Source organism: Amblyomma maculatum, chromosome 1 (assembly GCF_055883805.1).
Source record: "Amblyomma maculatum isolate TAMU_Amacu chromosome 1, ASM5588380v1, whole genome shotgun sequence".
In the NCBI taxonomy this organism is placed as follows: domain Eukaryota; kingdom Metazoa; phylum Arthropoda; class Arachnida; order Ixodida; family Ixodidae; genus Amblyomma; species Amblyomma maculatum.
This window is the reverse complement of record NC_139344.1, coordinates 379608630-379624492: the sequence shown is the minus strand read 5'-3', so window position 1 is coordinate 379624492 and position 15863 is coordinate 379608630. Positions and strand designations below refer to the sequence as shown.

The 15863-nt window shown below is 44.2% G+C and overlaps 1 protein-coding gene across 2 annotated transcripts in view; it reads right to left on the bottom strand.

Moving 5' to 3' along the window:
* Nucleotides 1–412: 412 nt before the first annotated feature.
* LOC146208342 (MFS-type transporter SLC18B1-like) overlaps nucleotides 413–15863 on the bottom strand; it is a 50953-nt gene continuing 35502 nt past the window's right edge. The window contains exons 8-14 of one of the 2 annotated variants that reach the window (XM_084592812.1): nucleotides 15411–15568; nucleotides 15227–15325; nucleotides 10715–10803; nucleotides 3052–3147; nucleotides 2388–2462; nucleotides 2073–2166; nucleotides 413–1509 (exon numbers count right to left, since the gene is read on the bottom strand). In XM_084592812.1, coding sequence (XP_084448938.1) covers nucleotides 1405–1509; nucleotides 2073–2166; nucleotides 2388–2462; nucleotides 3052–3147; nucleotides 10715–10803; nucleotides 15227–15325; nucleotides 15411–15568 — 716 coding nt within the window. In that variant the 3' untranslated portion in view covers nucleotides 413–1404. Of the gene's footprint in view, nucleotides 1510–2072; nucleotides 2167–2387; nucleotides 2463–2556; nucleotides 2615–3051; nucleotides 3148–10714; nucleotides 10804–15226; nucleotides 15326–15410; nucleotides 15569–15863 lie in introns of those variants that run through there. The other variant, XM_084592816.1, reaches the window with a different exon arrangement.

Below are 15863 nucleotides of genomic sequence, written 5' to 3'. Positions count from 1 at the left end.
AGAAACCCTAGGTGACAGAAAAAAATGCTAAGCCCCCAACCACGACATCATTCATAGCCGATGTCGCTATGCAGTCTTGATCTCCTGTAATGTTCTCCTCATGAGCTTTATGACAATCCAGGCATAGGATATATTTGCACCCGAACCTTACATATTCTGAACATGTCCTATGACGCAAGTTCCTAATGAATGGCATGTACTTCCAGATAGAATGCTGCCGGAGCGCTTCCATCACGCTGCAAGGGCACTGTGTGGGCTTTACTGATCAGGAGAAGGGGAATTAGGAACTCACGATTCAGTACTGCATGTGGTGTCTTGTCTACTGCAGACTTACTGCTTCAATATTTGTTGTTCATCGTAGAATCCAATATGAACAAATGCAATGAAGTAGTTGAATATGTACAAATCTCAGTCAAAATTTATAATGAGGCTTTATTTTTGGGGTGAAATAGCCAGTTGTCCGAGTTTCTGGAGACAATTTCGTTTTTCTTTTTTCACACAATCAGGATCACAGTACTAGACAAATTGTGAGATCAAGGTTGATTATGTGAAGTAAGTTCAGATATTGCTTCGTTTTCATGAGATTATGATGATCGATGGAAAGAAAATACATGCGGAAATGATGGCGTGTTGTATAAGAATTGAGTTTCGTTCAGACATCTCACCACTGCTCCGCTTTATATGATATACCAACGTGACTGCATGAAGTTTACTGGCTACTATTTACAAATAAACTTCAGTTTTCAACCCGTACTTGTGGATAAAGATACTTTTTGCCGCCTTTATTGTTTACATATATTGTACCTTGTGTTAGAGACTGAAGGTAAATATCTAAGCTTATAGGCGTCTTGTTTTCATTCTTTCAAAATTTCTTAGGCAGGCGGGCGGCATGATGCAGCACAGGTGGCGTATGATGTTTACAATAGCTGAAAGGACTCTTGCGCAACTGCTTGTAGCTCCTTTTTGCCTCATTCGGTGTCAGATGGCAGTCACCTGCCGATGTCATATTGCCGTCCGGTCAAGTTTTATACTTCTAATCAGAGCTAGTTATGTTCTCATATATAAGGACACTTTGGAGCAGGGTTCGTGCACGAAATCTCGCCACATAAAATGGATGACTCATGGCGAAGTATACAACTGTTGCTTACTTGCTTTCTCGAGGAATTCGATTCTATCGAAGGATGCTCTTACGTACTTGCATTTGCCTGTCGCGTACTATTTGGGGGCACGGCGATATAGGCTTGTCTTGGCGCAGCGCACTTGAGGCGCATAAAACAATCCTTTTCTCTGCAGTGGAAAGCCTGGTTGCTCTACTTGGCCTTAAAAGCTTATTCGGACTGGACTAGGTAGTAGGCCGAGGTACGCCGCGTAGTTTTCGGTTTTGTGAGTATGGATTATACGCGTTTAACACGCGGAGATTTGCGAGTCAGAAGAACTAGTCGTTGTGGCAGTGTTTTTCTTCTCCTTTGTACACGACGACATGATCCACTGGACGAACGTAACAGGCGTCTGAAAAACAAAGAAAGCTTGGACTGCATCGTTGACGTAAAGGGCCAACTTGGGAATGCTTTTTAAAACAGTACCCATTGTTGAATGTTAGATCCTACATCACAGTAATGCAGACCCCAGCCTGATTTCTCTAGTGATTTTAAAACTAAATTTTAAGTACGTGAATAGTTAAAGAGCAAGCTTGGGCTCTCTGTCGATTAAATGAATGGAAATGTTTCATTTCAAGCGGTAAGCATTTTGAACAACAAGGAAATGGCTAATTTTATTATCGCAAGATTGTTTTCAATGATTACCTTCCGCCATCAGCGGCTATTTGTGCGTTTCAGCCGTCGGCGAACGCACGCACTAATCAGAAAATCGTACCTTTTATTGTTTCTGGCGTGTAGGGTATAAAGGTATGCCTTAACTAGTCTGAAAATAAATCTGTGGTTAATTTCACGGGCCCTAAAAGTCTTATGGGGCATAAGGCGACATGGCCATGGAAGCCATTTATCTGCGTGCGTTTGTTTGCTTCACTTGGAATTGATTTGCTTCGCTCTGAAATTTTGATTTGGTTCACTCACCCACAAAACAAGAAGACCGAGCAGAAACATCGATCCACTTCTGTACCCAAACCGTTCCACAAGATAGCCGGCAATAGGAGGCGTCACAGTAGCTCTGGAGCAAAATAGTTAGCGCTAGTTGTTAGCAATATTACTGGTAAGTGGGGCGTTATATTTTGTATCTATATGTCAATGGTAACTGCCATGACCTTATCTAAGTTACTACGTCCGTTCATTACGATAGAACAATAATAAGAATCTGCGACTTGGCGTTCAGCAACTGCAAGAGTGTTTGTCACTCACACGAACAATAAGGAAAGCGAAGGGTGCACTCACCCAAGCACTAAGATTGTAAACACCACCGTCGAAATAAAAGACGTTGTCTTGATGTCGTCTGAGTAGCCTCGTGCCCTGCAAATCATGGGGCGTTATTTTCACAGTTGACATCGTTGGCATCGACAACATGACCACGTCTTCATGTGATTCCATTCATTATACACTCCCATTAATAACAAAAAATTTTCTTATATTGCACTTGAGTCACTCTCGGGGCATTGATCTATCTGAAACAAAAGCAGACATTTTCAAAATAATCGGTGGTATTCTGGTACTACAGGTTTTACAGGTGGGCTCAGCGCGAGACAGACGACTTACCAACTTGCCTACGAAATACCAACTCATAACCTACCAATTAGCTGGCCCAGGGTTCCACTTTGCTCAAGTGTAAAGTTCACTTTAAAAAGTTTCGTTTCATAGAACTGAAAGTATGGTACTTCTTGACATTAGTATGATATTTCTAGAATTCTGGTACCGTGATGTTTCTGGTAATATGATTCTTCAGGTATGGTATTCTTGAAAATTTGGGCCGTTTTATATAGAATTGTCTTATACCTTTTTGCAAACTCCACAAAATTCTTTCCACGTGATGCCAGCGAATTAATGAAGAACTGAACTCTCAAGAATCGGCTATTTTGATAGTGTTCAGCTTGAATGAACTTACACTGCATGCTTCAATGCGTGGCAGTAGCCGCAGACAAACTGGCACGCCATACCCACTCCTGTAAACACTTGAGATAGATAGACCATCCACATGGACCTATAGGAGAAAAAAGAAAAAAAAGCCACGTGGTTGATGGCCCACCAGCACTTATGACAGATAAACCGTGCAGACAGCCTTCGAAGACGAAGAAGAAGAAGAAAATAAAACGTTATTGATCGTTTGAATCGTAGCCAAAAACGTACGAAGTCGGCGCATCAAGCGTCTGTTGGGCTTTCCTGTTTAGAAGGCAGCTTTGATTCGTTCTACATGCACCTCCTCATTGAACATCAATTTATTACTCATTCTCAAGAAGGGGTCTCAAACTGGTATGACAAATCGGGTCAAAAAGACAAACATAGATATCTTACGTACCTGTAGCTGGAGGGGACAGGGAAATAAAATGCAGGAAACATACTTTCAGTGCGCTCACCAATTCGCTTATCACTACTTTCATGTGAGAAAAGGCGGTTATTAATAATAATAATAATAATAATAATAATAATAATAATAATAATAATAATAATAATAATAATAATAATAATAATAATAATAATAATAATAATTGGATTAGAGGAAAGAAAAGGCGCAGTATCTGTCACACTTGTTCTGCGGACACCTGATTGATTGATTGATTTATAGGAAGGGACACCTCAACCGCCCGGTAAGGGAAGGGAGGAAGGTGGGAGTGAAAGTAGAAAGAAAAAAGAGAACCCGTAGTTGAGGCCCACGAAGTAATTTCCACCACCTGGGGCTCTTTAACGTGCACTGACATCGCACAGCACACGGACACCTCTTCGTTTGGCGCTCATCGAAACGCAGCCGCCGGCGGTCGGGATCGAATCCGGGTACTCCGGCACAGTAGTCAGGCGTCTTACCATTGCACCACCGCGGCGGGGCAGAAAAGGCGGTTAGGAACTGGCTCTTACACCATGGCCATGGTTTAGGCCCCAGACACGAAAACCAGAAAAGTCGGTTAGGAACTGGTTTTCGTCTCTGGGTCCTAAAATGTGGCCCTGGTGTAAGAGGTATAGTGAAGAACTTTCAATGCTGTAGCTTTCAGAGATCCATATCGCAGAAATCTCAGTTTCGGTGCCGGCGTCATTGGCAGGTCGCGAAATATTCTGATTGGTCAGCATGATCACGACTTCACTGCCACGTGACATCACGCTGAACTTTCCATCATCTCAAAAAGGTCGCGTTAAGCGTGAGTTGCACAGAGAAAGAAATAGATTAATAGCTGGAATATAACGTGAAATAATGGTGGATGCACATCTCAGACAAATTTATTATTCAATTAATTTCTAATAAATAAATATTCGAGAATTCGAGGTTGTATTCGGCCTTTGAACTTACAGTTTTATGGCTACGAGCAGGGCAAGTTTTCTACAAGAGCACATACAGCAAGCTTGTACGACGAAGGGGCAGTTTTATATATATGTCGTGTAGTCTTTGACATAAAGAGGTACATTTTGACGGCTTCTCATATGTATCCTTAAGGTGAGGTTTAATTGAATGTACCCTTAATTTTATTCTGACACTGATGCTAAAGTATTCAGTCAATGACAAGGGAGATTTGGCGCCTACTTATTCCGCAGTATTGTGTGGTGCTCTTAGAGTTTTATTTTCGAATGGGGCACTATCTGCTCATTTCCAATAACCATTAATCATGGTACATTGTAAGCTGCAGTATGCAGTTCCAATATATCGGAAGGGTCGAGAGCGTTTCTGCCATGGAAAGTAGTGCAGCAGAGTTCAGTCCCTCATCAAAGATATTTAGATATCGCTGTGCGCTTGCCGATTTCATCGAGTATTTATATAAATATATATATAATGTGCCGTCGCAAAAGGAAGAGAAAGATCACCAACCGAGACAGAAGACGAAGTGATAGCAACGGTTGGTGCTAGGAGAAGGTTGGCGCTGCTTTATTTCTGTGTGTTGTGTGTTGTGTCATCAGCTGCTGTACTTCTCGGACTAACCTTGCCACATATCATCTTGGTGGAGGTGACTAAAGATCCCAGTGTGCACAGATAAGTTCATTTAGGCAGCCAAAAGCTGTAATTGCGCAGTGGCCGCCACCTACCTCGGATAACAACGTGAACGACGGCCACAATGACCTCTGAGGCAGCCCTACTACCGCAGCAACATCAGCGCAGCCACTCGTCCTCACAAAAACCCGCCACCCTGCCATCTTTAATGGCGAACACAAGACAGACGTTGACGATTAGTTGTATGCATACTAGCGCTGCAGCAGGAACAATCACTAGGACGTGATCGTCATGCTGGCTAATTTCATTTTCTATTTGGCGGGAAGCGCTCGCACCTGGTTCCAAAACCACGAACAAGAGCTTGTCACCTGGAAAAATTACAAGAAAAGACTTCAGGACTTGTTCGGGAAGCCCATCGGACGGGCTCTCGCAGTCAAAACCGAACTTTCGTCTCGCGCACAATCCCCCACGGAGTCCTGCCTATAGTCTACATTCAAGACGTGCTCGCACTGTGTCGCAAGGCGAACAGCTCCATGCTAGAAAGTGAAAAGGTAGGGCACATCTTCAAGGGCATCGCAGATGAAGCGTTCGACTTCCTCTTCTGCATGCATTGCTCTACCGTCGACTCGGTGCTACATGTCTGCCGAAACTTCGAGCAGGCTAAGCAACGACGTCTCGTACATCGCATTGAGCGCCTTCCAAACACGGCGGCTACATCATCTTTCGATGACCTGGCACCTTTGCTACAGCTTTCTCATCCGACAAATGTGACTAGGATCGTCAGGCGAGAACTCGAGGCTTTACACCCAGCACCACTCACGACTCCACTGCCCGACACCGTAGCCATGATACAGGCTGTTGTCCGCCAGGAACTTGCTAACGTCGGCCTCTCCTCGAGTCCCGTGCCGCCCCCGTCGCCATCGCATCCTGTTCCTCTAGTGGCTGCTGCAACCACCATCCACGTCGCTATCTTAGTCGCAATCCTTCAGAGTGGCGCACCTCAGACGAATGGCCAATTTGTTTTATTTGCTGTCGAGCCGGCCGCACTTTACGTTATTGCCGTAGCAGTACGTTCCCCACCCCTCGCACCTATTACAACGCGGACCGTTGGTACTACTATGGACCTCGACGCTTCCCTGTCCAACCTGAGGAGCTCCGCCCCGCATATGATGGACCTCATCCAAAGCCTCGTGCCGTAGCCGGCCACAATGTTCGTCGCATCAGCCGATCTTTATCTCCACGGCCTCGCCGCTCCAGTTCACCGGTACCTCGTCGCAGCTCCTCCCATCATACGCCGGCACCTACTCGGGAAACTAGCGAGTGCAGGGACCGGGAGTGACGCTGCATTATCCACCCGGACGGCCAACTCGGCACTGACCCACGCACCAAAACTGAATCTAATTGATATACATGTTGACAGCCTCCCAGTTTCTGCCCTTATTGACACTGGCGCCCACATTTCTGTTCCTAGTTCCACGCTCCGTCGACGCCTGAAGAAAGTTCTCACACGCGCTACCTCATCTACCGTTCGCAATGCTGATGGTAAGAAAGCTACTGTAGTTGGTATGTGTACTGCGAGAATCAGCATTGCCGACCGCCACATCCCTATGTTATTTACAGTCCTCACCAGTTGCCCTCAAGACGTTGTACTAGGCCTCGACTTTTCAACTGCCTACTCCGCTCTAATTGACTGTTCGTCTGGATTGCTTCATCACGACCTGCCACTTTGTCCCGACTGACAAGCTCCTCCAACTTCAACGCTCCGTCTCCGCTCCGCTACATTTACTCGCCTGCCGCCAGAAGCCGCTAAGTACGTAGCCATTTCGTCTTTTCCCTCCGTTCCTGATGGCTACTACGTTTTTGCCACACAACCGATGTGACTCGGGAGTGTAAAATCGCTCTCCCATATCGTCCACGTAGCGAACAACCACATTTATATTCTGGTCTGGAACATTACCTTTTTTGTGCAAGTGCTTCCTGAGGGCATTACTCTCGCTAATTTGATTCCCTTGTCTGACTTTAATGTATCTCCTCTTTTACGTAACCCTGATGCTGAAGAATTGCCACGACCTGCATCATCCTCACCTCTAGAGGCCTGCATATCAGGAATGGTTGCTCCTGACTTGCGTCATGATTGTGCTAAAGCACTTACTGGCGTTCTTACTTCGTACAGGGATATTTTCGATTTTGGTGACCGCCCCTTTGGTCAAACATCCCTAGTTACTCTGCACTGATATCGAAGAAGCCAGCCCAATTCACAACAAACCATACCGAGTCGCCATTTCTGAACGCCGCGTGATGCAAGATGAAGTAGACAGGATGTTGGCAAGAGACATTTTAGAGCCTTCGAACAGCCCCTGGGCTTCACCTGTCGTGCTTGTTAAAAAGAAGGACAATACCTGGACGTTCTGCGGTGATTACCGACACCTTATTGAGGTTACAAAGAAGGACGTTTACCCACTGCCCAGGATAGATAATGGCCTCGACTGCTTGCACGGTGCCAGCTATTTCTCTTCGATTGATCTTCGTTCCGGTTATTGGCATATCGCAGTCGGCAAACGGGACTGAGAGAAGAGCGCCTTCATAACTCCCGATGGCCTCTACCAATAAAAGGTTATCGCTTTTGGCCTGTGTAATGTGCCCGCAACATTAGAGCGCGTGATGGACTCTCTTTTACACGGCTTCAAATGAACGACATGCTTATGTTACCTCGATAACGTCATTGTACTTTCTTCGACCTTTGAGAGCCATCTTCATCGCCTTGACGCCACTCTTGGAGTCTTCCGAAAAGCTGGCCTTCAGCTGAACTCGAAGAAGTACGTGTAGCTTCGGCCGACGCGAACTCGAGGTGCTCGGACACTTGGTCAATGCCCGTGGAATTCAACCCGACCCCAACAAAATGCGTGCTGCGAGTGCGTTTCCTACACCCCGCTGTACCAAGGACGCACGCAGTTTTCTTGGCCTCTGTTCCTATTTTCGGTGGTCTGTCCCCAACTTTGCAGAGACGACTCGTCCACTCACAATTCTTCTGAAGAATGACGTTCCAGTTTCTTAGGGCCAAGAGCAAATTCAAGCCTTTTCTGTGCTCATTGCAGCCCTCCCCAACCGCCCGTCCTGGTACAACAACCCCTCAGCCCCAAGGGAGGTACGCACTGACGCCAGTGGTCACGACATTAGTGCCATTCTCGCCCAACAGCATACGAGTCGCACTCGCGTCATTGCTATTGCCAGTCGCCTTCTTTCTACAGCTTAGCGGAATTATTCGATCACAGAGCGTGAGTGTTTAGCCCTCGTGTGGGCCGCCCGGCCGCCCGTTCTCTGTCATCACCGACCACCACGCCTTATGTTAACTTTCTACGTTGAAGGACCCTACTGGTAGCCTAGGGCGTTGGGCTTTGCGTCTTCAGGAATACACTTTTTCTGTCGTCCACAAGGCCGGCCGGTTGCACACTGATGCCGATGACCTGTCCCACAGCCCAGTAGATCCGCCACCTGAAAGCAAGTGTGACGATGACACCTGTGTGTTGTCCATCTCTGGCCTTTTAAACAATCGTCATTAGCAGCGCTTGGATCCCAAGCTTTGCACCATGATAAACCGCCTTAGCACTGACCATCCTAATGCTTCCCCTGATTTGTTTGTGCTCCACAACGGCACCTTATATTGGCGAAATATGCGACCAGATGGCGCCGAGCTTCTGCTCGTAGCCCCGAACACCTGCGTGCCACCGTTCTTCAGCAGCTGCACGACACGACCACTGCGGGCCATCTTGGTGTATCTCGTACCTACGACAGCGTCCGCCGACGCTTCTTCTGGCCAGGGCTGTACCACTCTGTTCGTCGTTACACGGCTTCTTGTGACCGGTGTCAGCGACGGAAAAAGTCCTCGGTTGTACTTGCTGGATCCCTGCAGCCGACCGACATCCCAATAGACCCGTTTTCCTGAGTTGGCCTTGATCTCCTCGGGCCTTTCCCTATGTCTGGTTCAGGGAATAGATGGATTGCGGTGGCTACAGACTACACTACGCCTTATGCTGTCACACGAGAAATACCCACCAGCTGTGCAACGGACGTGGCTGCGTTTCTTCTCTATGACATCATCCTTCTCCATGGTGCGTCACGACAGCTGCTCACTTACCGTGGTCGTTGCTTTCTTGCTCGAGTAGTCGATGATGTCCTCCGGTACTGCTACATTAAGCACTATTTCACCACCGTTGACCATCCACAAACGAACGGCCCCACCGAAGGCCTCGACCGCACGCTCGCGGACATGCTGTCAATGTACTTATCGGATGACCGTGCACCGTGATAGAGATATTACTTTGCCATTTGTAATGTTCGCGTATGTTTCGTCCCGTCACGATACAGTGGGCTGCTCACCCTTCTATCTTCTATTAGGCCGCTACCCTTCACTTCCATTTCACAGCGTACTGCCTCCCACCGCTAAGGCCAGTTCCTACGTTCGTGACGCCATCTCCCGAGCTGACACCGCCCGTGTTATTGCTCGTCGCCGACTAGCTTCCTCTCAAAACGCACAAAAACGACGCCATGATACTCGTCATCGGGATATCCCCAGGCTCTCTCGTCTTGCTTTGGACTCCCGCTCGTCGCGTTGGGCTGCGTGAGAAGCTGTTGCCGCGCTACTCAAGCCCTTACCGTGTTTTATGGCCAGTCGCCTCTATGAAATACGAGATTGCCCCTGTGCTTCCGTCACAACAGTCCGCTTTGCCGCGTATTGATACCAAATCAAATCAAATTTATTTTCCAACAAATCTATGGTCACCTGTGCTAAAATGTGGCTTTATGACGCCGACAGGCTGCGCGAATAGTTCGATTTCGCCTGGAATATATTTGATCAACTATATCAATTCATTGCGTATTTTGAAAAATGATCTCGTATACTTTGTTGACAAAGCTCTCGGTAGAAAAAAAGAATTACCACTGGCTGAGCAGTGCCCTGTAATGCACGCCGCTGTAAAGGAACGAATTAGCATCCTATTTACTAACTATTTAGGCGATGTTGTAGGAGCGTCAAGAAATATGTGGCTAACAGCGATTATATAGGCTGTTCACTTGCTGTAGCGCGGGCTCACTTCTGACCAGAATGCAGAACTAGACCAATCCTACATACCTCGGCTCTATTATTAGTCGCCGTAACTTGGGGTTTGTGGCCATACAAGCATGCCAGGAAGTGAGCGGGCTCGTCAGCTAGCATCAGATATTCACACCCTGTAATCCAATGGTCAACTCCTCCGACATGATACGAGATGCTGGCCTACAAACACGAACTTAAGAAACACAACTGCCAACTAAAATCGTCATATAGGCATGTACGCTGCCCTCATCGATATCTCAACGTTGTCCAAGCACATATACTTCGTAGAAATGAAACAAACGCTCTCATTACACTTCCCCGTCATTTCAATTTCTGTCTTCGTTCTGACCCTCCTATTCCATCTTTTATTATCGGCCTTTTTCCGACTTGTTGCCTTGTTAAGTCCACACATCTCTTTCCTTTCACCCCATTCATGGCTGTCGTCGGTACAACTGAAAGAGCAGCTTGCCAGGCGCAAGATATATTAAACGCTTAACCTGTTTTCTTAAATAAAAATGTATCTCTCTAGGGATAGATATTACTCACGCTTCTTGCGGAATGAAGGGCGCTGGTCCTAGTAGGATGTAGGCGAACACGGTCACAAATTGGCCGAAGAAAGCGCAGAAAGCGTCCATCTGAAACATAAACATTGAAAATCTTATCACCCGTTCTTAAGTGGCCGATGGTGCTTGCCTGAATGAAGGCGTGCGATCGAATGAAAACACTTTAGTATTCAACCGTCTTCCTAAGCTGAGCTCTTCTTCAATCATAATTAGCAGTAGCTTCATGATAAGCTGATCAACAGACAATAGGATCACTGCCGAAGGAAAATTTGATGATCATGGCTATTTTAAGCGCCAAAGTTACAAGCACAACACAGTCGAGCGGACAATGGGCCACTCGGTCAGAAACAACTTTTATCGTATTTTGTTTCATTCTTTTTTTGCATTTTACGAGTGTAAAACTTACTTTCGAATTCCACGAATATTACGTTATCTTCTCGCGCATTTACTAGGTTCTCCGTGTAGATTTGTGCAAAAAGGCTTATTGTAACTTGGTATGTTTTTCGCACGTATAACTTGTGGCTGTACTTCATATATTTTTCACTCGTGCTTACGGCTTCATACTATTGGTAATTTAATAATTAGGGTAATTAACTCGCTAAATATCAAGCAGAAGAGGAACACATGACAACAACGACGCTTTGAAGCGCTTCGTTGAGCATGCAGAAGCATAACTAGTTATAGATTGAAGTACACGATAAAGCAGAGACGAGATAATGACTCTGAGGGCAGCTATTGAGACATTAAACGAGTGGCTTTTCACACACGTTTTTAAAAAGTAACTACATCATTAACGAGGAAGATGTTTGCTGGAATTTCATTCCGTTGGGAGATAGTGAGCGAGAATAACGGATTTTAAACAGTAGGTGCTTGCAAAGCATAACTCCAGGTTAAAAAATTGGTATGCCTATATTTTCTCGAACCCCTCAAATATGACTGAGTGTTTCGTAATAAACACTTGCTGATTGTAGCACGGAAAGAGGAACGGCAGTCTGGCAAGCATTGTTCTGCTTTTGAACGTCGAAATGGGCAGTTGCTTGCTGCAATGTGCAGGGTCGGCAAATTTGGTGTACGATATGCAAAACGAACAGCCTCTCTCTGAAACATTCGTAGTTTATTCGCATCTTTCCTCAGGAAAAAGCCCCACGCCGTGTAGACATATTCCAATTTAGGTCCGACGGCTATACTGTATACGCCAGCCGCTTAATTTTTGAGGGGCTGTTTTTAATTTACAATTAAGAAAGCGTAGTTTTTTTTGTAAATGAACATGGTCAAAATTATAAATGTGGCTTCTCCAGTTCAAATGGCCGATGATCGAACCCCTTGATATTTATTTTGGCTATGTGTATTAGGGTACTATCTACTTGTTTTGTAAAAAAAAAAAAATTTAATTTAATTCTGTTTAATTCTGTAGAGTAAATATTGTACTGCTTTTGGACAGTATAGGATATTGTTCAAATGAATTTGCCCATTTGTACTGCGAACAGTTTTAAATAGAACAATGTAATTTGTGACCAGTTTTAGACATCGTGAAAAAACAAATACAGCACACACTCAACAGAACAAGAAAAAAACTGATACCGCAAGATATGTCTTTTTCTTTCCTTCTCAGTGTGCGCTGTTTTTGCGGTACCAACTAGCTAAAATATTGGTCCGAGGTCAATCATATATGAATGAATACGATATCAATTGGGGCAAAGCTACCGTAATATAGGCTTTTAAATGATGCATATTTCTCTCATCTGCTACTTTTGCTTTTGCATTTCGTTCTACGTTCGACAGGCGGAGGTATAGAAGATAAAACACCTTTTAAGCTCAGAAGAGTCCGCGTCTGTTTGTCCCCGCAGTGTCGTTATGTTTTTTACTGCTCTAGTAACTGAAAGGCGCCAACAGTCAGCAAGGCTAAGGTACGTATAGGCGATTATTCTTTTCCAAGAGTCTGCTTTTGTCATGAATTACAAATACAAATACAAATAATACAAATACAAATACAAATAATTTTATTTAGCATCAACACTGATTATACAGTACTCGTGATGCTGCAGGGTGCTAGCAAAAAGCCTGCGATGGCTTGACAAAGGCTAGCACCCCGCTTACAGTGCAATACACAGCAGCGGACAAAACACAACAAAACAAGAAAAAGCCCTTATAAACATAACGACGGCTTTATATATTACAAAGTACATTTAGAGGATAGGACTAATATTGGGTGGTACAGAACTGCATGTGTTAACAATATTTTGATTTGAGGACATATACTGTTGTATAGATTAGCTGGACTTGTTAACAGAGGAATTAAGAGCTTGTGGTAGCATGTACATCAACATTTGGCGGCCCTAGTTGGTACGGGTATGGGGAATCTTCCAAACCTCACTGCTTCGTGTGCCATACGTTTTTTCAACTGGAGTCAGCGTTGCAAGTGTTTCAAGGAACGGGTCACTATTTATGCGATAAGTATGATAACGTTTTAGCAGAACTGCGTTGAACAGGTTCGGTAATGGTTCTAATCTAAGGTCATGAAATATAGGTTCTGTGTGTGCGTCATAAGGTTCATTAGAAATGATTCTTACTGCTTTTTTCTGTAGTCGATAGATTTTGGACAGGTTTGTGTAGGTCATTGTTCCCCATACCAAATAACCATACGATAGCGTGGACATGAAAAGGGAATTGTATAAGAGCAATTTAATGTGCTTTGGCAAAAAATAACGAAAGCGTGCAAGAATACCTACTGTTCGCGAAAGTTTAGAGTGAACAAGGTCAGCATGCGCGCTCCACTGCATATTCTCTTGAAAAAGGACACCTAACGTTTTTATAACTGGTACCAACTTTATGACCGAAAGACCTAGTCGAAGGACAATATTGGAATTAACTGGCTTATTTTTAGGGCGAAAAAGAACTGATTTTGTCTTCGAGACGTTTATAGTTAAAGAATTAGTTTGACTCCAAGTGTTTAGTACGTCAAGCACTTCATTCGCTTTCTTAACAAGCAGGGGTAAACTGTGATGTGAGAAAAATAGGCTTGTATCGTCGGCATAAATAACAAATGAAGTGTTTAAATCTATGTTAACAAGGTCGTTAATATATAGGTTGAAAAGCAGCGGCCCGAGAATACTTCCCTGCGGAACGCCGTGTAATAATGGTTCGAAATTGGAGCAAGATTTATTTATGTGTACCCTTTGTTGGCGGTGTTGTAGGTAAGACATAATGAGAGATAGAAAACAGCCTGCAATTACTGCATGGTTACAAAATAGTACTGCAATTACCGTATGGTTAAAAAATAATTAACTAAACATAAAATGGACGAAGTTAAAAAAAAACTCCAATATTTTTCTTGGCTTCCTTGACTGTTGCTGGCGTTCAGTTGTGTACTCTAAGAAGCCCCCGATTTTCTCAACATCTTTTTTTCAAAATTCACACAGCTCAAAGAATCCGGGCATCAAAAGAAGGCAACACAAAAGACAGGACGGGCGCTTCTCATGTGATGTCCGGCTTTTTTGGGCACAGTTAAGTTTTGTTAAACTATGAACTAACTAGCCCAGACTAAGTTCCTCATAAAATGTATCTCTAAAATTGTCTGCTCAAAGCCATGGCCAGAGTAAGAGCTTCCTGGTTCAGTCCCAATCCCCCCTTTCATTACGTTCTACGCGACTGGCAGAGTGTTTATCCGCCACCATTAACGAAGGTCGCGATGGTGAACACTTCCGGGTCGATTACAGATAAATTTATTGGTGCACCAATTCAATTCACCAGCTGACATTAGAAAAATAAAAGCAATCCCCTATCTTTTTCTTGGTCTCGCTGAGTGTTGGGTACTTTCATTTTTGTATCATGACGAGAACCTCCTTTTCGCTGGTGTTGTAAGCTTAATGTTGTACTAGCGTGTAGAGCTCAATGGCTCAACTACGCCAGGTCTACAACATGCTGCCGTGAAATGACCCTTTTAGGATATGCGCTAAATATCAGTATTTACCCTCTAACCTACTAATATCCAAGCGTCATTTCGGCAGTATTTGCTTAAAGATTCAATTTAAATAGCTTATTTCTCTTACTTGTTTGATGGGCTACTGAGTCACGTGCTTTTCTATACCTGGCACTCCTGTACTCAAGGTTTTTTACATCTACTTTCAGGAAAAGAGGCTTTGGATTTGCTGAAATTCACCGTACATGTTTCTTTTTTTTAAACTTCCTCATTGACTACCAACTTATTCTCGCACCTTATTCTTCAATACATTAGGGAGTAACGCTCTCTACTTATTTACACCCTATTTCAAATTATCGAAAGCATATTAGAGACAGGCATTAAAGCACTGTTGCGACAAAGTGCACACAAGAACATCAAATTTTGAAACATGATATGTGAAACCCAATAGTCAATTCTCTATGTTGACGAGCCACGGCTGAATCAAACTCTTTTTAGGTTTAAAATGTTCCGCATAATAGCCTGGCGAAAACACAAATAACACGAAGTGATATCTTGTCGTTTCGCTTCGCTTACCTTAAGATGGCACAGTAGTCCTAGTGCTAGCGCTGCTACTGTGTAACTGGCGAATTGCACCATAAATACGACACCCAGCTGTGTCGTATCGAGTCCAAACTGAAATAGAGAGTAGTTATATATTCAGCTGTTTACGACTGTCCTTGGAGGAGCTTTGCCGTGCCCATTTTGCAATAAGCGTCACCTGTCTCAAATGCGGCTCCAAGGTTGGTTCATTGAATCCCATGATGACCCAGCTCAGCATCAACGTGACCATGTCAATCATGAACACTGGATCTACCAAAAGTTTGTACAACTTCATCTGAGTCTTTGCTGATTGAGGGCTTGGGCAAGCTTGTTTTTCTGAAATTTGTACACGCATTCGTTAGATAGGTGACTTGCATTGTTAATACTCAAAGCCAGTTACGAGTTATGAAAACACTGTTTTTACGCAAAAGGTAAAAAGTTCGGCATCTTCGATGATGAAAATAATTATAAGTATTGCAATTTAATTGCATATCTGTTCACATACAGCTCATATTTTAACCACACATAATTAGTGGCAGGCAAATATGCTCTCAAAATTTCTGTTACGATTCGGTAACTTTTCTTAAATCCTTATAAATGATATTTAGCGACTTTAAATATGAAGAGTTGA